Here is a 21,502-nt window from a genome sequence, read left to right on the forward strand (position 1 = left end):
TTGCCTCCATTGTTTTAATTTTCCATACAAAGAAGAAAAAAAACCGAGTACAAAACAACCATGAATGTACCAAATATTAAAAACAAGTTAATTAAATGACAAAATGTGAGACATACGGAGGTAATTTAAAGAACAAAATTCTAAAAGAGAATACAGCAGGCGCAAGGATAAGTCCTGGGTCAGGATCTTCACTATAAAGATCTCGGGATGTTATGCTACACTATTGTGGAAGCGGGACCATTCTACCCAGTTTACTAAGGAATCTGACTTTCTCCATACCCCAGTGCATTATGCCTAAAAGGGAGGGATAGTAGAGATCCTGACCCAGGTCTTCATCCTTGCACCTGCTGTATTCTCTTTAGCATTTTGTTCTTTAAATTACCTCCGTATGTCTCACATTTTGTCATTTAAATAAACTTATTTTTAATATTTGGTACATTCATGGTAATTTTGTACTCCGTTTTTTACTTCTTTGTATTCACTATTTGTGGAGTTTCAGCCGCCATTTAATATAAATTTAGATCTTTGGGGGATACACTGTTTCATTGGTATTTGGTGTTCCCAGCCCCATTACTGTTGTCATATGAGCTTAAGTTTGCGCTGATTGTTTTAATTTCAGTTGCTTCCATTTAATGTGATAATACAAAACAAATTTGCCTCTCACATTGGAGCCATATTAGTTCTCTACTTGTTCAAGGACTCCTTACTACCTGTATGGACCGGTCTAATAGGTTTTGAGTATCGTTCCGAATAAGAGTGTGTACATACAGTCGGTGAGTTTATACTAGAGTTCAACTAGGACAAGGCATTTTGATAGTTACCAAAAGACTAACACTTCTTTGTCTACACCCATTATTATATATGAGGCCATTGTGCTTATAGACATATGAGCTCCAGGGATGCCATACTGCAAGGTTGAATCATGCGTGCACTTTAGTTGGAACACTTGAGGAACGCACCGACTTGTAATCATTCGTTAAATTAGAAAGATAAAAATAGTAGACAAAGCCAGCCTTATGAGAATGGTGGAAACAAATGGTGGCATATCCCACAATGCACTGCATGCATTGCTTAGACTCAATCACTGTGAGATTACAAAACAGGCTTGAAATGCTTTATTCCTTGCAAGAGGCTCTTATGGACCATATGGTAACTGAAATGACTTCTATCTATTTTCTCGCTACCTCTGTAGAAACAATTCAGGGAATCTGCTGTTCGGAGCTTAATTGTCTTACGGCTGAATACAGCGGATGAGCATGAAATAGAGCTGCATGTACTGTCTGGTAACACTGAAGGCTTGCACTGGCCTTTTCCGCTAGATATATTGCTGCGGATGGACGTTAATAATGTCTCTGAGAGGTACAATCCCTCACCACTCCTTAAAGAGCAGCACTTTGGGCTCAATAATCAGCTAGGATACATAGACATAAAGGCTAAATCACACCGGAAAATACTAGTGGGCCCACAAATCCCACACTGGATTTTTCAGCCAGCAGAACACAGCACCCATGGGGAGACATATTAAGAGCATCATTAACTCACAACTCCATAAACTGCACATAACTAAAAGACAATTACGAAGTTACAGACCATAATAAAATATTAACTAGAAAAAATAACATACTATATGATCGTACATTAGCAAAAGCTTTACCAATACATTGCCTAAACTCTTTATTCATTTTTGGTGTTTGTTTTAAGGGTGTTTCACTTACCATAGTCACATTATTAGAATTTTCCAATGCCAGTTTTAATGCAGATGAACAGTCATCTCTTCACTGAAATCAATGTGAGCATTGGTTCAAAACCAAACCAACATATGCACAGAGTTGAAGTTTCCTCCCACACTTCAAAAACACATATTAATAGTCTAGTTGGCTTCCTATGAAATTGGCCCTAGTGTGTGTACATTATATGTGAGAGATATAGGGATATTAGTTTGTGTACCCCACCATTGGTCCATGCGCCGCCATGTTGTGCCTCCATGAGGCACCATATTCTCTCGGAGAAGTAATGCTGCTAGGGGAGACTAACTCTCGTAACACGGTATGCTTTGGATCATGAGAAAAAACATAAATGCCTCTCTGTAAGTACAATAACGACCCAAAGATTTCTACGATTACAGCCATATTAATGGAGTCTATCCTTGCCTTAAATAATAGTGGCGGTTAAAGGGTCTACTAAACGTATCTAATATTCTGACTTGACACTTTTACAGAGATGAACATACAAGCGCAGCCCAGCCAGCGGCACAGGGGTCTTGTAGGCAAGTAGACCTATCTCCACCTTAAAAAGGACACGTCAACTCTCTTGATATGTCTGTTTTAGTAAATACTTATGTTTCCCATTGGAATATTAATGCTGGGGCATCTTGTCTTAGAACTCTCCTTTGTGCCGTTCCTCTGTTATTTCTCCTGTAACTGTTTGAATAAATTGACAACTGGGTGTTAGCATTTTCTGTTGTCAAAGGGACATGTCCCTACACAACATGATACTGTTTAATCAATGCAGACGTGGACAGTCTGTGTAAGGACACGCCAAGGGGCATGGTAACACCCAGTTGTAAATGCATTCATACATTTCCAGGAAGAATAACGGAGGAACAGCACAACAGAGTTTTAAGAAGACATGCTCTAACATTATTATTTTATGGTGCTTAAAGCGTTCACTAAAACAGAAATGTCAGGAGAGCGGACAGACCCTCTTTATAAGAAAAATAACAACGCTTCCTACTGCCTTCTAGGTTCCAAGGGATTGCCCTAAATGATTGCTCTGTTACTAAATAAAGGGGATTTTCTTGATATTGCTAGAAATTGTTCTTGACGTAAGTCCACTGCTTGTCAATGTCTACCCCTTATCGGCATCAGTGAGCAGGGACCATAGGTGGATCACAATACTCAGTATATAAAACTTTGTTCCTCTGGTTATAATGATATGTTTATACTCAACCGGCTCTGTATACATTCAATATCAGAAGTGGAAAAACCCCATTTGAGTACTACATGTCAGGATTATCAAAAAAAAACCTCTACAAGGACCTTTTAGATGATAAATAAATAACTACAAAAGTGAGCAGGTAATTAATCTCAGGCAACATCGGCACCATGGACGCTTACGTCTCCATGTAGTCATGCACATGCCAACAGATATTAATGATCATCATAAATCATCAACACAGACACACACATGCATAGGGGTAATGCATATACAGAAAGGGACTTAATCATACGTCACTTGCAGTCAAGCTAAATCATTTGTTCTCATGTTGTATTTCCATTAGTGCATTACAGAACTGCTGTTCATATACCAACCATAGAAAGGACCTGAAAACAAAGCGACGAGGAAAAGCTGAGGCTTCTCCTACTTAAAATACACTTTAATGGAAAGATCAGGATCCATGACTAAAATATTCCTACACTGGATTACAGAATATTAGGCTAGGAGAAACTTTCTCTGTTAGTGGAATATTAATTTGGCAAAACAAATGTAATAAAAATGTAAGACTCTCTTACAATAGAGACAATGCTTCAAATGATAAGAAAATATCAGGATATGTGCCACAGGGTTTATGATAACAGTATTGGTTGAAAGTACAGTTTAAGACAGAGGTACCAACCTTTTCTAGCTCATGAGCCACTTTCAGTAATGACAGGTAGCGTTGAGGTATTAAAAGGAAAATAAACTATTAAATATACAATATGACCGAGTTACATGACTCTTACCCTAGTGTTAACGGCCAGGGATAGGCTTTTGATACTAGTGACAAGTTTCAGTAATATCGTGACATCCATGGTACCACTTTTGCAGAACAGACTTTAGAGCTGCCACCACTGAAGAGCCACATGCAGAGGGCCCAAGACACACACCTGGATCCCGAGCTACCTTTGGGTAACACCGCTCTTAAGAAGACCTGTCAGCTCTCCTGACATGTCTCTTTTCATAAATACTTGTAATCAGAATTGTTATTCAATAGGGAAGTATATATATTTTTAGAACACAGTGTTGTGCCATTCCCATGTTATTCCTCCTAGAAATGTGTGGCAGCCTCCTCCGCACCTCTCTCTCCACCACTCATACTCTTACTCCTCTTCACGGTGCCGTTCCATTCACTCCAGGCTGCGGTCTGGCCTCCATCCACGCAGTGCCTGCTCTGCTACATCTACTATTCCTGGTACTACTAAGGACAGCTCACACTACTAGTTACTTAACTCTCTGCACCTGCTGTCCTTGGCTCTGGAGCAGCAGCATACACTATTTGGTCATCTTCATCACCTTTTGCTTGCCTATATAAAGCTCTCACTCTGTTTGACTTTGCCAGAGCAATAAGGTTGCTGCCTCCTAAAGCCTGGTTTTGTGTCTGCTGTTTTTAATCTATTGGACAGTATCCTCAATTATTCTTGTTTTCCTCCTACCTACCGACCCAGGAACTGCTACGGATCCGCACTGGAGACTGTACACCTAAATAGTAAGTACGCCATTTGTCACTTTTATTCCGTTGGTTATTTATCGGCTGTTATATCGGGATATTTAGGGGTTCAGTGATCAGGAGATTCCTTGCCCCAAAAACCAAGGGTTGGAGGGTGAAGCCATGGGTCGCCTGGAATCTGCTCCCGGTCTAGCATCCAGAAATTCCATACAACACGGCGGGTTGACTATACCCCCTGCCATCCGAAAATCTTACTACGCTATATTGGATGGAGACAGTCACAAAATGTATAAATAAATTGACAACTGGGTGTTACCAGTTTGGGGCGTGTCCCTAAACAGACTGACAATGTCCAATCAGTGTTGACAGAGTGAGACTATATAGGGACACACCGCTTTAACAAGGGGAATGGTATCACCCAGTGTCAATTTATTGATACATTTCTAGAAGGAATAACAGAGGAATGTGACAATGCAGAGTTCTTTGAAAGGACGTTCCAGAATTTATAGGTCATGAGGAATACAATTATTTACTAAAACAGACATGTCAGGCGAGTGATCGGTTTACCTGCAGTCCTATGAAAACTACTGATAGCACATCCTAATGTCATGATAAGTTTTGCCAAATGGCAAACTCAGCCCTGCTACATTAATAAATAAAGCTCTTCTAGTCTGTAGATCATAACTTTCAGGTCAATTTTAAACGACATGCATGTGACACAGCCAGATACTGTAAGCGATTTAAAGGTCTGACCATTTTAAGACATCTTAAATACAAAGAAACAATGAGGCAGATTAACTATCGGTGTTGGTCAGAATTCTAGTCTAAGTTGTACATTCTTTTTGGCTCAAATTATTTTAGACAAATGTATGAATGAAATGCAGCCAAAAAAAGTTTGGAATTGAATGGGGACACGACTTAAGATGTAAAATATAAATGAAGAGGTGGTTATAAACTTACACACACCAGTCTAAAGGTGTGCCACATTTATGAGCCACTGTGATAAATTTTGCACACCTAGTTTAATTCTAAGCGGTCTTATTTTAAAACCGTATCAATAAATCTGCCCCAATATTTTCGACACATGTAAATCTCATGTCTTGTAGGTAATTATTACTTCCTGATCCGCATGTTGTTGTACTCGCATGCAGTTCTATTTTGCATTTAGCAGCTGTAGGTTCACTTTTTGAACAGCAATTTCCTTATGGTGATTATTAGTAGAATCACTTCATTTATACGGAGGAGCAATCTGATAATAAAACGGGAAGCTACAGGAAATTCTAGTTCCTCATTGCACCTCTTTAAGGAGACACACATCTGCTGCTGAGTCGCAGGGCAGTGGAGGGGTATTTATATACCAAGGCTTCTACCCTGCAATATTACCATTTGTAAGGGGAGAAAAATAGTAGGGGAAAAAAATTCAATAATAAGGCCCAATTCACACAGAGGTTTTTTTGTGCTGATTTCGACACAAACAGAATCAGGGCCAAAAGACGGCCGGATTCGCGTCCCATTGATTTCAATGGGAGGTGGAGGCGTTTGTTTGTTTTTTCTGGGCAGTTTTTAGCTCTTGGGTAAAAAGCGGCATGTCCTTTCTTGCTGCGGTTCCACCTCTGACCTGAAATCAATGGAAGACGGAAAAAGCATTTTTCACCCACAGTCCTCAATGGCCCTAAGCAAAAAAAGCCTCAAAAAAGCGCAGGCGGGTCAAAATCTGACTCAAAATTCCTGAATGAATTTCGAGGCCGATTTGATTGGCCTGCAAAATACTCCGTGTGAACTAAGTCTAAGGCAGTATTAGGCAATTGCTACATATGCAGATTCCAAATATATAAGCATGGCCGCAAATAACTGAATGTCCCCCTTTTAAGACCAAGTAGTTTTTACATCCAAAGTTTTGTGCGGATATATTTCTTAATCTCTTCATGTTTATAGTGGTTGGAGCTCCATTTTTTTTATGATACAAAGCTCCAAATCCCCTGCAAAGACAGAGAGATGCATAAATCATAGAAAGTATATGAGTCGTTATACTGCTCGCATCTCCAAGGAGAGCCAAGCAAAGCCGATCACAGCCAAAAGGGCAAAGTGCTCAGCTGATTGCTACTGCCCCTTCATTTCAGCATCCGGGCCTCCACCGGTAAAAACATGTCATAGTGACAAGTCAGGAGTGTTTTTAAGCAATGGAATGATACACCCCTGGTTACCTACAGCTACCACAAGAGGGAGCCTATCAGCTTACTGCATATGGTTTATAAAACAACCTCTAAAGACAAAAAAACCAGTATGCAGCAAACTCCTTAGTGCCCTCTAGTGGTGGCTACAGGTAACCAGAAGATTATTATTTAACTTTATGGCTATACAGGGAGTTTGAAAAATAGAACTTCAACTGCTATAAAAATATATAAAGAAACTAAACAGCACACAATTTCAAACTTATTTAGGTAAAAAAAAACAAAATGGTGTTCAAGGGTAGGCATTCACTTTAAGACCATGTTCGCTTTGAAAGCTGCTGGCATTGTACCTTGTGCTCCAGTGATTGTATTGTAATGAAATCTACTTTCAAGTCTACAGCTTAAATTAGGTTTTGTTCTGTTGTCTTTAAATAGAGAAAAATTGTAAATCACCCCTGCAGTATAATGGATTGTTTACTTATACTGCAATAAATCCAGGGTTTAGGATTAAAAATAAAATAAAACACCTTTGTACCTGTAGGTGTACACTGCTGGGCAAAGTTGATCTAGACAGCTTCATTTTGACTCACAAGACAAGTTTCCTCCTAGGCACTTAATCTAGCAATCTTCACCTGCATGTATACCAACTGTTTATGATCAAAGCAATATCTGCTAATAAACAAGACATTGGTTCCAGACACCCCTGTAGCGTAGTTTGTGAGCTAGAAAATGTACTTTTCATTTAATAATTTAAAAATCAATATAATCATTTTTAACCCCATCAGCATCAGAGAAAAACACAAAGCCTTATCTGCTTTTTTGTGTCTATTAAAGATTTTTCTGGCGGAGGTGAAGTTCAATCAGTTTAACTAATGAAATGTCTGCCAGCAATGATGATATTTCCTGCCCAGGTATAAGAATGGGGACAATCCGAGCAAGAATAGGGTTAAGTAGTAAAGCAAAGGCTGGAGGCATTTTCCAAAGTAAAGACTTGTCCAATCAAAACAATGCTTGACATTTTAGGAAGGGGAAAATAATAAAGTCGTCGTAGACCAGCCTATTAATAACTAAGGCATCACTTTGGCAATGCCATGCTCTCAAAGTCATGTAATCCTTCAGCCCCCATTGTCATTAAAACTCCAAAAAGTGTCCCTCTTTTGGAGAGATAGTCCCTACTTTAAACCAGAATACCTATGTCCCTTTTCGCTATTTGAAGGGGTTGTCAAAGATTAGAAAGTTTGATCTGCCTTTTCCACGGACACAGTGCCACTCTTGTCCATAGGCTGTGCCTGGTATAGTAGCTCATCCTTATTCAGCTGAATACGGCTGAGCTGTAATACGAGACACAGCCTACGCACAAGAGTGGCACTGATTTTTGGAAGAAAAAAAAAAAAGGCTTTTTTGTAATCCTGGACAACCCCTTTGAACTTCCTAGACATACCTTTTCAGAGAGCAGATCACTTTGATAATGCTCTGCTTACCAAATCCCCTACTGGCACTACTGCACCACAGCAGGCATTTCAGGCAATCTTAGGATCTTCACCCAGTATTCACAGTACAAATGTTTTACCTCATTCGTCATGTATTTCATTTTTAACATTTCAATCTATTGTCCACTTATTACCAAAGATTTAAAAAAAAAAAAAAAAAGGCCAGCTGTGTCTCCATTTGCCCTACATTTAATACATTTTCAATGAGTCTATAAACACACCATCTGAACTTCTCTGTAGTTCTGATATTATGAAGGCCACTAGTAGCAATGTCCTCCAACGATATGCTTGAACAACCTGATTTTTTACAAAAATGCTACAAACTTTTTATTGGCAGTTAGTAGGAAACCCGTATTACCCTTATTATGCAAATCACTTTCTCAAGATACAGGGCACGGTAGAAGGGAAGACAAAACAGGAATCTCTTATTTATGGAACTATCTAAAATACAAAGAAGTCAAAAATGGATAGTTAGATGAGACAAGTCTATTGAGCTATAAACTGCATGGAAAGTGATCCAACCGTCAATCATTTTGATCAGATACATCTGAAGGCAGTTCTTTTGTGTATCATGCAGCAGTAAAACCCCTTTTCGTTTCCAGTAGGTTATCATGAACAACCAACATGTGATATGACAACAATGATGACAAGAAGGCTTCACATGCATCAAAGAATTCTTCTGCTCAATTCCAAAACTACACAGGACATCATAATAAAACTACATGCATGGACATAGATATATTTCAATCATGTCTTTTTCATCAGTGCAATACATCAAAATGTAGATGCTAAAATTTAGAAAAACCTGTGTTACACAGCAACACAACAGGAGACATCAGACGTATACAATGAAGCTACAGGAATGCCAGCACCTCCTAGGAAAGGGTTGGAACAGGACATCTTATGGGTGTAGTTTGAGTCTATATAAGTGCTTCAGTGGTTGGAGTGAAGATTTCTGCACTGTGATAAGACAGAAAAGATGGACTTTCAATCACAAGCTCTGGTGGAATGATCTTCTATTAGGACTACTAAAAGAGACAGATGGTATCAAGAGGTGGGAGTTAGGAAATGCCAATAGAAAGAAGAATGGATGGGGACGTTCCATTGAAAAGAGACACACAGCACCATCATAAAACTGTAGTACAAATTCTGTATGGAGATGTTGATGCCAGTAGATGACGTTGTACCTCTTGAATGTGACACGGTCTAGATATAGTCATTGCATTCATTGTAGTACTGCTGGTCACATAGATGCAATGTCTGGTACTATACACACAGTGCAGGAAACCTCTTAAATGAGGCTATATGTGGCTACAAGTCAAATGAGACCACTCGCTGGTCATACGGGGCCCTCCGTCATTCCTTCATGCAATAAGCTTTCATTGTTTTCAGTAGGCGTTGGTTCTTCTTTCTTTTGGGTGCTGACCTGTCGGAGACATACAGAGGGATGGTGGCAGGAGGAATGTGTCAGTGCTGGGTAATGTTGCCGGTAGCAGACGTAGGCTAAAATCAGACCAATCACACCACCTACGAAGGCATCTGGAAAGCACAAAGATTAAAACAAAAGTTGGAGGTAATGTATCAGCCGGTTTGTGCTTTAGAATATAGAAAGTAGAACTATAAGGAAGTCTGAAGTACAGCTAAGGTGTTCTTCCCCATAACACATAAACTGGCCATACACAACACTTTAATCTGAAAAAATGCGGCCGATGAATTATCCGTGGAATTGTTCATATGATTGATCCTACCAGCAACATAACAGGGTAAACTGGGCGATCAAAGAGTCAGTTTAAAAAACTGCCTCCCAGGGGCCAGGGCAAACTGGCAAATGACCGGACAAATTCAGTTGATTAAGCCATACACAGGTATGCCGAACTTTTCCAACCTGGCCGATCATGTTTTCGGCAGACTGCAGTCTGTCATTGCCAACAATTGTTTGCGTTCATTTTGCAACAGTGGTCAGCCGAAATGGCCAAAATCGGCCGACTATAATTTCATGTGTATGGTCAGCTTTAATCTTGTCTTTAATCTCAGCTTTAAATTTGCTGAAAATGTAGCTCTAAGATGACCTATGTGTCTTCATGGCTACAGACAAACACTGTATAGTCTAATCTTGCAGTGTTACTCCCTTACGTAAATCTGTCCCCTGCTTTTTATTCATCTACCAAGTTTGTATTTGCAAGAAGTAGGGGAAAAGAAGTAGGACTGCAGGATCAGACTGCACACATGATTTATTTGTAGTCTGTTACCATGGAGACACATAGGACTGTATAGGAGTTGTAGATACAAAACCGAATATTTTTACACTTTTAAAGACTATTTGCAAAGATTTTATTTTATTTTTTAGATGCATTAAAGCAATAAAGAAAATAGTTTCAAAGGTGGACATAGCCCTTCGGTGAAATACACTTTAATGGTGTATGTGGTATTCTTGATGTAGATGAAATGACATAGCAAGTGGTAACTTTATTGTTCTGTTGATTATATAAAAATATGATTACATGGTATTTGTTCAGTTCAGCCATTCATGTTTTTACCACACTGAAATAGAAACCCATTTCTCAAAGCGTTTGTTCCAAGATTAATATTTATCACCTATCCACAGGATAGGCGATGTCTTAGTGCTGGAGGTCTCCCCGTTGGGACCCTCACTTATCACTAGAACAAGAGCCCTGAGCCCCCTTTTTCTCCTAAATGCACCCACTGCAGTGAGGAGAACTTTGAATGGAGCGGTGGACGGGCATCTGCAGTGTAGCTCCATTCTAAGTCTAAGGGACTGACATAGATAGCCGAGAACAGCACAGCTATATCCGTCAGCCCCATAGACCTTGAATGGAGCGGCAGGGCACGTGCCTGTCCCCGCTCTGTTCAAGCTCCTCCTCAGTGCACTCCACACATTTGTGTGGAGTGCAGTGAGGAGATGGGGGGAGGTTGGGTCTCCTGTTTTAGTAAATGGTTGGGCTCCCCAGCAATCAAACATCACCTATCCTGGGGATAAACAAAATAGAGAATGAGGCAGCACTACCAAATAAATGGTGATCCTGTTTAATTCCACATGCAACATTTCCACTCAGTGTGAGCCTTTCTCAATCATGCTTGAGAGACTCATAATGAGCTGAAACGTTGCATGTGTAATTAAGAAGGATCACTTACTCTATTTGGTAGTGCTGCCTCATTCTATACTTTGTTTGTAACATTGAAGGGTCAATGGACTGCAACCCAAGAGGCGTGTACCCACCCAATTTGTCCGTCTAGTGCTGCTGATTCTTGTCTATATCCTGGGGTAGGTGATAAATCTTGGACAACACCTTTAAGGAACATTTAATCATCAACCTCAAATGCTGCAAGCATTACTTGTCAGAAATAAAGCATATGTCATGTCTTCTACGGTTTGAGGTTCTTACCTTGCCAGTGATGTTTGTAATCACACATGCGTGAAAGGGCGATCATCATAGCGCAATACAAAGGCAGGATTGCTGCACAGAGACGCCAACTTTTCCCTTGTCCCAACTCTGTAAAACAATGCAATTTCCCTGCCAGGTAGAAGGAGGTGAATCCCAGGCCAGAAAATGCAACTGTAGTAAAAGGACATAGAAAGTATAAAATGTAGAGTTCTTTCAGAAATGCTCACATAGACAAACTAAAAATATCCTATGAAGGCAAACGTGTACTCTATACGCATTGAGTCTGTCCGGCTAGCCCAAGAAAAATGAAAAACTCCAGTTAACATGAAAATTCATAATTCTGAGAAAGATATAACAAGTCCCCAACAAGGAACAGCACAAACCATTCCTAGGCCAGGTATTGGGCAAGTGTGTACAGTTTTTTTAATTAAAATTTACTAAATTATTGATAAATTGGTAAAAATCATTGGAGAACTTTAATAGTTTTTTGAGGACAGCTGGCAACTTTTTAGACATCTGTGTTTTGCTCCAATCCTCGGTTATTCCTACTCAAAATTAATGAATAAATTGATAACTGGGTGTAACAATTTGGGGGTGTGTCCTTCCATAGACTGACAGATGGTAACACCCATTTGTCAATTCATTCATACATTTCTACAAGGAATAACAGATGAACGGCCCAACACCGTTCTAAGAAAATATGTTCCAGAATTGATATTTCATGGAAATATAGCTTACTATACACATAATGTGGACCATGTAAAAAGAGAACAAAAGAATAAAACCGTATAATTTAGTGCCAAAGAAATATAAACTTTAATAAATAGTAAAAGCAGAGTAAACTGGAAAAGGAGGTGGCGTTTTGTCACAATAATCCCATTTGCCCCTTTATTTGCCTAATGGCAAACGGGGCACCCATTCAATTTATTCACTGACATTAACCTTATATGTACGTGCAGGTTAACAACACTTGAAGTCTGAATATTCTGCTTTGCCTGCACTTAACCCCTCTCATGTAATGGCAATTTTATGGGTCTTCACACTAGTCAGTGGACGATCTCTGGCGATTTTGTAAACTATATCAGCTAGCTAACAATATGACAATGTTTTCTTTCAGGTTGAACCATTAACACATATAAAAAAGGTATTTGAAATTATTTTTATATAGATTTGCAAAATGACCTTTTCGGTTGGAGGAAAGGCGCACCCAAAGTTATACTCACCTAGTCCCTGCCGTTCTAAATACATTAGTGTCTTTCTATAGACCGCTCCATCAGCATGTTTTCATATTCAGGTGAGCGCCTTCCCTTAAGTTAAAAGCCGAATTTTCAGCTTTTTAATCGGAAGGTCACTTTAATGCCCGTTACACAGGCCGGTTTTCACGGCATCCGAGTGGCAGACGATAGTTTTCACAGACCCATTTACTTTAGCGGGTGAATCAGGTCTGTGAAAACTTTCCGATCCATGGAAAGATACATGTCCTATCTTTCAACTAATCACTGACGGGACCCGGCCGGCACACATGGTCATGTGCATGAGGCATAAGACATTGCTTGACTTTGTACGTGTGTGTTGAAAGTTCTCTATTAACAAATTAGGGGTTATGGTATTTCTAATATCAGTTCAAATGTAATTTCTGCTCGAGTATATAATGATACTGTTATATAATGAAATATACCTGGAGGAGCCCTAGGGCTGTTCTTCCTGTAGTAGTACCATAGCTCATTTTATTATACCAGAGGACACAGTTTGAGAATAATAGGGTCCCCAGGTGACAAGAAAGGCGAATTAATGATAGTAAGGAATCTGGGTTAAGGTCAATTTGCCATCTCTGCTACATAAACGTGGGGCATGCAATAGATTGTCCGGAGAAAATGGATAATGTATGGCATAAATTCATACACAGGAAAAAGTAATACTGGTGCTACAGGAGAAAAGGAATGGTGTGAACACAGTGAAAAATATTGAAGTGGAAAAGATAATATCCGGCACTCGATCAACAATATTAAAGCAAAAATGTTTATTTCAACCGATTAAAACAAGTAAAAAAAACTTTCCTAAGAAGGGCGCTTACAAATTTAGAACTGGAGGTTCTTAGTCATAACTAACTTTCCTATGCTATGCTTCCAAATTTATACCATCTGAGAGACGCACATATGACCAGCTAGTGATTTTAACCCTGACACTGCTGAACATCACAGGTAAGATACATTTATATGGAGATCGTTAGAAAGATGTAGTTTCATAACGTGGGGAATTTGATACAGTTCAACATGTGCATATAGGGAGCATAACAAAAATGTAAGGGTATGTTCACACGATGAGAGGCATTTACGTGTGAAAAGACAGACTGTTTACAGCTGCCTCGTTTAACACGTAAATGTTCCTCCTCGTAATTTACGAGGCGTCTGAGACGCTCTGAGACGCTCGTAAATCTTGAGCTGTGCTTCATTGAGTTCAATGAAGAACAGCTCAAATTACGTGGCAAAGAAGTGCCCTGCACTTCTTTGCCGAGGCAGTCCATTTACGCGTCGTCGTTTGACAGCTGTCAAACGACGACGCGTAAATGACAGGTTGTCTGCACAGTACGTCGGCAAACCCATTCAAATGAATGGGCAGATGTTTGCCGACGTATTGCAGCCCTATTTTCAGACGTAAAACGAGGCATAATACGCCTCGTTTACGTCTGAAAATAGGTCGTGTGAACCCAGCCTTAGAGTATTCCAGCTTAAAGGGAACCTGTCACCAGCATTTCACCTATAAAACCAGCAATATCTGGTGGAAGTGGGTGAAAAATCATTTTTATGTAACCTATAATTATCTTGTAAGTCGGTTCTGAACCTTTAGTATTCAGTTTTTTAGTGCTCCTGTGCCCTATGGTAATGAGCATAAAAGTGTCATATCTTAGTTTGAAAAGAGTCATATCTCCATTCCTCAAGCCTTTCCGAGTTAACCCCGCCTCCTTACTTTTGATTGACTGCTCCTCACCTCCCCCAGCACACACAAAATCCCGCGCTTGGGCATCGATGACCTGTTCTGGTGCATGTGCACAACGGGACACCATAGCGGCACACGCGCAGTAACTAGATTTGAGGCCCGGACGAAGCAGGGAAGGGTGTCAGATCATACAGGACGGGCACACGCGCTATTTCAGATGAGATTTCAGTATACAGGGCAGGCCAGTTTTCGGTGGTGGGTGGGTATAAGAAGAGGAACGAACGAACGAACGAACGAACGAACGAACGAACGAGACGGACGGAATATTACCATGAAAGGCGCAAAATGTTTGCAGACTGTTTAGAGTCGGAGGAGGAGTTTAGGAGAGAGGATAACGACAATAACCTTTTGACAGCAAAGGCCAGCGAGGGGTGAGGGGAGAGGGGAGATCAATAGGTGAAATGCTCGTGACAGGTTTCCTTTAATAGATATACATTAGATCAGTTCTAGAATTTAAGCCCCTAGGAAAACACATCTATACCGCACGAGAATGCACTGATTGCCTTGGAAGATGAACTGAGGAAATATACCAACTATGGCAACGAACTGAAGAATATATTCTAACAGTCACTGACTTTTTGTTAAAACATAACAATTTTTCTTATAATGGCTAGTTTTTTCTTCATTGCCTCAGATGTACTATGGGGGCCAAATTTTCTCCCTCATTGCTGAACATCTATGTAAAATGGTGGGAGGAAAGGTTTATATATACACAGTGTATAATCCCTTGGTCTCGCACATCCTCTGGTATGTGCGCTACATAGACAATATTTTTATAGTCTGGAGTAGTCCGGCAGCACCCATACCAGAGATAGTTAATTACATCCACAGTAATATTAGCCAATAAAGGTATCATACCTAAAATACTTTTGTGTTTTTTGACAGAAAAGTATTTGACATTGCATATTGTTTCTGGCGAACACGGTACTACACTATTTTTTTTACTGTACTTCACACTAATATGAACAATATGTCCTTTACATTTGATGCAAACACTGATTCTATTGCATTTATTTTTGACTGGTGACACCTTACGAAAGTGTCACCTGTGGTCTCTGCAGCAAACCAGTAGCTGGGAACTCTGTTCTCCATGCTTCCAGTTCCCATCCTAAACATGTAGTCAAAAAATGACCTATAGGTGCTTACATACGTGCAAAACGCAGTTGCACGGATCATGAACGCTACTTAGATTAAAAGCTCGGGGTTACAGGTCTCCAGTTTTGAATAGGGCAAAATAAATTGCCAATTCAAAGTACAGGCAACAAGATCTTTATTCAAAAAGATATAGAAAGGACAATAATGTGTCCCATAATAATAAATTGGTGTTTTCCACACAATATAATGCTAATTACAATCAGATAGTGGATACAAACCAGTTTTTAACAAAGACCAGTCATTAAAATATATATTTAGTACAGGATGCCAATTTGTAACTAAAAACTCGATTACAGTTGGAAACCTAGTCTCCCCCAGTGATTTTTCTAAAATGCAAGTCAGGGATAATTCTACCTGGCCTAGTGTTAACAGTTTGTGTCCGGATATGCATAACACGGACAGTTTTTAGTCCTTTTCTATGGAACAGCATTTTAATGTTGGAACGTTTATGAATTGTAGTACTACTCACGTGGTGTATGTGATACGATGTAACATGTGCAATTTTCAATATATTGGTAGTACTACCAGACCCTTAAAGAAACGCATTAGTGAACATTTGGTTGATATACAAAATCCTAGTAAATGCAATGTGTCTTGAGCGGTCAGGCATTTCTTGGATATACATCAGGGTGTTCTTAAATATTTGCAAGTATTTCCTATAGAAGGAGTTTCCAGACCTAGAAGTGAAGGTGAATGGCACAAACTGCTGTTGAATAGTGAAGCCCTGTCGATACTGAATATGGATACACGTTTCCCTAACTGATCTTATGTACATCTATTAAGTTAGAATACTTTCACTTTATTTTGTGGATCGAGTGTCAGACATTCTTTTTTCCACTTCCATATTTGCACTAGTCCGGAGCACCAACAGGATCAAATTTGCATTGTCTGGAAATACAGCGTGCATGGTGAGTGGTCCATTTATGTATGGAAAAAAATATACAAATCAAAATTGAAAGCCTATAAATAACTATAGCACAAGGCCAAGGCTCACAAGTCAAGGCTGCAGCGCTGCATCCCTGTGGTCGATTCTGCTCCCGGCCGTCTCATGCATGCGGTTGCTATGTAACAAACGATGCTCACCTCCTCCCTATTGAAGTCTCAGCGTGACTCTCCTGGTCTGCAGCGTCAGGTTGCCAGGGCACCCAGCACTAGAATATGACATTAGATCATATTATTTAAAGAGCGCTCCTGCTTCTTGACACCGCCTGGTGAACTAGGTATTTATTTTATGGTCTTCTTGCTACTGGTGTTTACTCTTGTTCTTGTTATTTACCTCGAGTTGTCCTTGGCCATTCTTCCATTTATCCCTTTGGGTCTATGCTTGGCTATTGTAACTTGTTTGGCTTTGTTGGTGAACTTGTCCTCTTTTTGTGGCTCATTTTACCTTGCTGTCACCCTGTTGACTACTTCTACTAGCCCCGACCACGTTTTGCTATTTCGCTACGCCACCACCGCCAATCCAAGGCTTCTCTGGGGTCTGCGGCCTAAAGATTCTCTGCAGCGAAGTCAAGATCTCTGTATAGACGTTAACCGGCGAATACCAGGCAATGCGTCAGACTCCGCATTGCAGTTTAGCCTGGAAAAATCAGATGCCGGCCTAAAGGGTCCAGTTCTAGCTTTCAGCAAAACAATATTATACAGAAATCAGCCAAACCTTCCAATTTTGGCAGAATCATCTGACAATCTAATGTTCATGGGGTCACCCGATTCTCCCCAGAGTTGTCTGGCAGCAGCTTATTCCCCTCCCCACCTTTAAAATAAACATGTCAATGGATTAGGGAGTCAGGTGAAGTAACTGTCGGCCAACAATTATTCACTCCACCTTTAGTCCTATTGTCCTCTCCCTTAATCATATTTTGTCATATAGTGCAATCAAAACTATGAGAAATATATAAAGAATTCTCTTATGAGTGTCCAAGGAGATCAGCCATTTACCCTCCTTCTAACAACCCTGCATCTGGCTGTAAAGAAACTGGCTGCAGAAGGGACCCGCCCTGTCTGCAGTAGGAATGGAACAGCTAAACCCCCTCCTTACATATGTCTCGTCACCCTCATCCATCTGCCAGTAAAAATATGGAAGAGATCTGAAGAAATTAACCCTTGTATTCTCTAAAGCAGTTCTACAAGACAATTTGCTTCAAGAATATGCAAATAATCCTGCAGACTAACAAACAGTGTAGCAAGTGCATTAGAAAAAGTATTCGGCACACAAAGTCGTGGGTTTTAAATTCTTTGAATTTATTGCATTAGATGCCAGGGGTTTGGTGCGTGCAACGTTTCGGTCAAGGGACCTTCGTCAGGCACTCGTTCCCACTGGTCGCTGGTGTGTCCAGATGTTCGGCGCCGTCATCGGTACGTATGGCGGGTTTCCGCTTATTTTGGCGCTAGCAAGTGCAGGGAATGCAGATCTAAAAATACAAGTGATGCATTTATTTAATGCAATTTATCTATCAAATTAAGTGGATCATGGCCATAGTAGTTGGTAAGTGGTCAGTATGTCCCTATACCATAGCATAGAGGCTGTGTCAATGATTTGCAGGGACGATATGAACACTCATACCATCAATGATGCAATGAACATCCTGTCCACACACAGCTCTGTTCACACTACCATCAGAGACTCGGTCCCGTTTGTAAATCAATTGGTGTTCCGTCATGCGACATGTGGCACTCCTTCATTTTCATTTTTCTGCTCTTATGACGGAGCAGAAAAAATAAATTTTGGCAGTGGTGTGAACTCCGTCTCAGTTGTATGCTTCACTGAGGACATCAGCAGTATTACATAGCCTACATTACAACCATAGTCGCAATTTAATCTGATGTCCATTACAGAAACAGATTTAGAAATGATAGAATCCTTGGCTTTCTAAGTATTTTCTCTATAGCAGGACACATCTTTTAAGGTTCCAAATCAGTAATGAGTGACATATGGTTTCCAATTAGCCTGAAGCATATGCAGCTAACTGAATAAGTAAAGGGAGTTTGAGACACAAATGCTCTGTTTCTCCCATAGCTTTTCCATGGTCTCAGATCACTAGAATTACACGATCATCCTACAATATATCGAGAGTTCAAACTTATTTTCTGAACTTCTGATGTGCTAAACTCTGGACCATTAATCATTTACAGCCAGATTTTGTTTTAGCCCAAATCGCTCATGCAGAAATATTCTTGAAAGATGTATTATATTCCCTCCACACATCATATAGCTGCTAAAAAGCTGCTGTCACACAATATAGAATCTTTTGTCAATGCTGTCCCTGTAGCAGAATCTTAAAAAAGGCTGTTTTACGGCAGGGAGAATGGTACGATAACAGTAATGTCTGGAGTGTACCCATCTTCTCTTAAATTAGAAATAAATGAACCATAGAAGGGGAGAAGCAGATCCAAAGACCTAAGTTTTTTTTTTTAAAAGTGTTCCAGAAGTGAGAATTTACACTGGTAGATGGTTAAAACGTTAAAAGGGAGAAGTTAAAGGCTATGTAAACATTTGAAATCCTTTATTTTTTTTTATTTTCTTTTAAATAAAAATGTCTATCAGCGTGTTTGGTCCATCTTTCTAAATACTTTTTATTAAAAACAGTTTTTAATTTTTGAGATACAGCTGCTCTGTATCCTGTATACAGAGCAGCTGTATCTTGCGGAGACCTGAATCCCTCAGGTCCGCGAGACTGACTGGTTCAGTGACAGCGGGGCCGGAGTATCAGAGACACTCAGGATCCACCTGTTATCGATCACATCTAAGTTATGAACTTAGATGTGATCGATAGCAGCTCGATCCCTATCTTCGGTACTTATCTGCAAAGCTTAACCTGACATTTTCAATTTTCATCTACATTATACAGACCCTTCTTGTGCAGTTTCACCAATCTATTCGCGCAGACGTTTTCAACTGCTCAGATCAAATGCAATACAGAGGCAAAAGTTCCTGGGTCCCCAACTATCAGGCGTCATTTGTAGTACTGGTCTATTCATATATAGAGGATCCAGGTATGTCTCCATCTTCTGCACCCCCCATGTGTCCTGGTACATAATTAAATCACAATATCACATTCAATTCCATATTAACAGAAAAAATGTAGCCAGCTTGCATTAAGTCATTTTCTGCTCATATATAACCACATTTGATTTTCTGTTCCTAATAAACAGACTTCTCACCTCTCGCCTCCCATTCCCACTGCATAGATACGTCTTGATACAATGTATACAATTTACCAGTCTCCTTCACTATTATTGTTTATTTTAAAGCAGCATTAATTTCAGGGCACCGTACGTATGAAAAAGTTTACAAACATAACGTGAGACAATAAAAACAAAGTACAATCAACATGAGCTTAATGAATGGCAGACATTCATTAGGTACAAAAGGAGAGAGGACCCTGCCCACAAGGGCTTACACTCCACAAGGAAAGGGGAAAGGAGACAGTAGGTGAGGGTAGAAGATGTTCACCTGGAATAGTAATGGCAGCAGAGTTACATAGTTACATAGTTCATGTCCATCATTATTCCAGGTTGTAAGCTTTTCTGAAAAGGTGGGTTTTCAGGAGGTTGCTTTTGAAGATTTGGATGGTGGAAGAGAGTCTGATGTGTTGTGGTAGAGAGTTCCAGAGGATGGGGATGAACAGATATAATCTTGGAGACAATGATGTGAAGAGTAGAGAAGAGGAAAGGAAAGCAGATGTCCTTGTCAGGACCAGAGATTATGTGTGGGGAGGTATTGGGATATTAGGGAGAGATGTATGGAGGGGACAGGTAGTGGACAGCCTTGTGTGTCTTTCTTAAAATGTTGAACTGAATTCGCTGGGCATTGGGTAGCCAGTGAAGAGATTGGCAGAGGTGAAATGAGGGGAGAGGTGGATTAACCTAGCAGAAGAGTTGACGGTGGATTGGAGAGGTGAAAGTATTAGATGGGAGGTCAAAGAGAAGGATGTTGTAGTAGTTTAGGCAGCAGATGATGAGGGTATGTACTAGTATTTTTATTAACTCGAGATTGACTAAAGAGCGGATTCAGTGAAAGTTTCTGATGTGGAGGCGGCAAGACGTATTAAGGACTTGGTTGTGCAGTTTGAAAGACATGGCTGAATCGAAGTCCTAAAGCAGCAGATTTTTTAGATTGGGAAAAGTATGGAGCCATTAACTTTAATTGATAGTTCTGGTAAGGGGGTTCAGTGAGATGGGTGAAAGATGATGTTCAGTATTCTCCATGTTCAGATATAAGGAATCAGGAGGAAAAGAATGAGGATATAGTGGTTTCAGACTCTGGGACTCTACTATACTTTGCTTATAAGGCTTTGTTCACACAGTGCAGATTTGGTGTCTCTTTTGCAGGCAAAACAAGGATTGGATCCAAAGGTGAAATAGTATAGGTCTTTTTTTTCTGTTTCAGATCAACTCCGAAACAAGTCCTTACATCTCCCATTGCACAGGTTACCATTTCTCCCCCTTTGCCCAATACACAAATAACTACAGGGTGGGCCATTTATATGGATACACCTAAATAAAATGGGAATGGTTGGTGATATTAACTTCCTGTTTGTGGCACATTAGTATATGGGAGGGGGGAAACTTTTCAAGCTGGGTGTTGACCATGGCGGCCATTTTGAAGTAGGCCATTTTGTATCCAACTTTAGTTTTTTCAATGGGAAGAGGGTCATGTGACATCCAACTTATCGAGAATTTCACAAGAAAAACAATGGTGTGCTTGGTTTTAACGTTACTTTATTCTTTCATGAGTTATTTACAAGTTTCTGACCACTTATAAAATGTGTTCAAAGTGCTCCCCTTTGTGTTGGATTGTCAATGCAACCCTCTTCTCCCACTCTTCACACACTGATAGCAACACCGCAGAAGAAATGC

The 21,502-nt window shown here is 40.0% G+C and overlaps 1 protein-coding gene across 1 annotated transcript in view; it reads right to left on the bottom strand.

Moving 5' to 3' along the window:
• Window positions 1-443: 443 nt before the first annotated feature.
• PLPP4 (phospholipid phosphatase 4) overlaps window positions 444-21,502 on the bottom strand; it is an 83,475-nt gene continuing 62,416 nt past the window's right edge. The window contains exons 6-7 of the mRNA XM_075841128.1: window positions 11,492-11,662; window positions 444-9,626 (exon numbers count right to left, since the gene is read on the bottom strand). Coding sequence (XP_075697243.1) covers window positions 9,427-9,626; window positions 11,492-11,662 — 371 coding nt within the window. The 3' untranslated portion in view covers window positions 444-9,426. The remainder of the gene's footprint in view (window positions 9,627-11,491; window positions 11,663-21,502) is intronic.

The sequence above is a fragment of the Rhinoderma darwinii genome, chromosome 11 (genome assembly GCF_050947455.1).
Source record: "Rhinoderma darwinii isolate aRhiDar2 chromosome 11, aRhiDar2.hap1, whole genome shotgun sequence".
NCBI classification, from domain to species: Eukaryota; Metazoa; Chordata; class Amphibia; order Anura; family Rhinodermatidae; genus Rhinoderma; species Rhinoderma darwinii.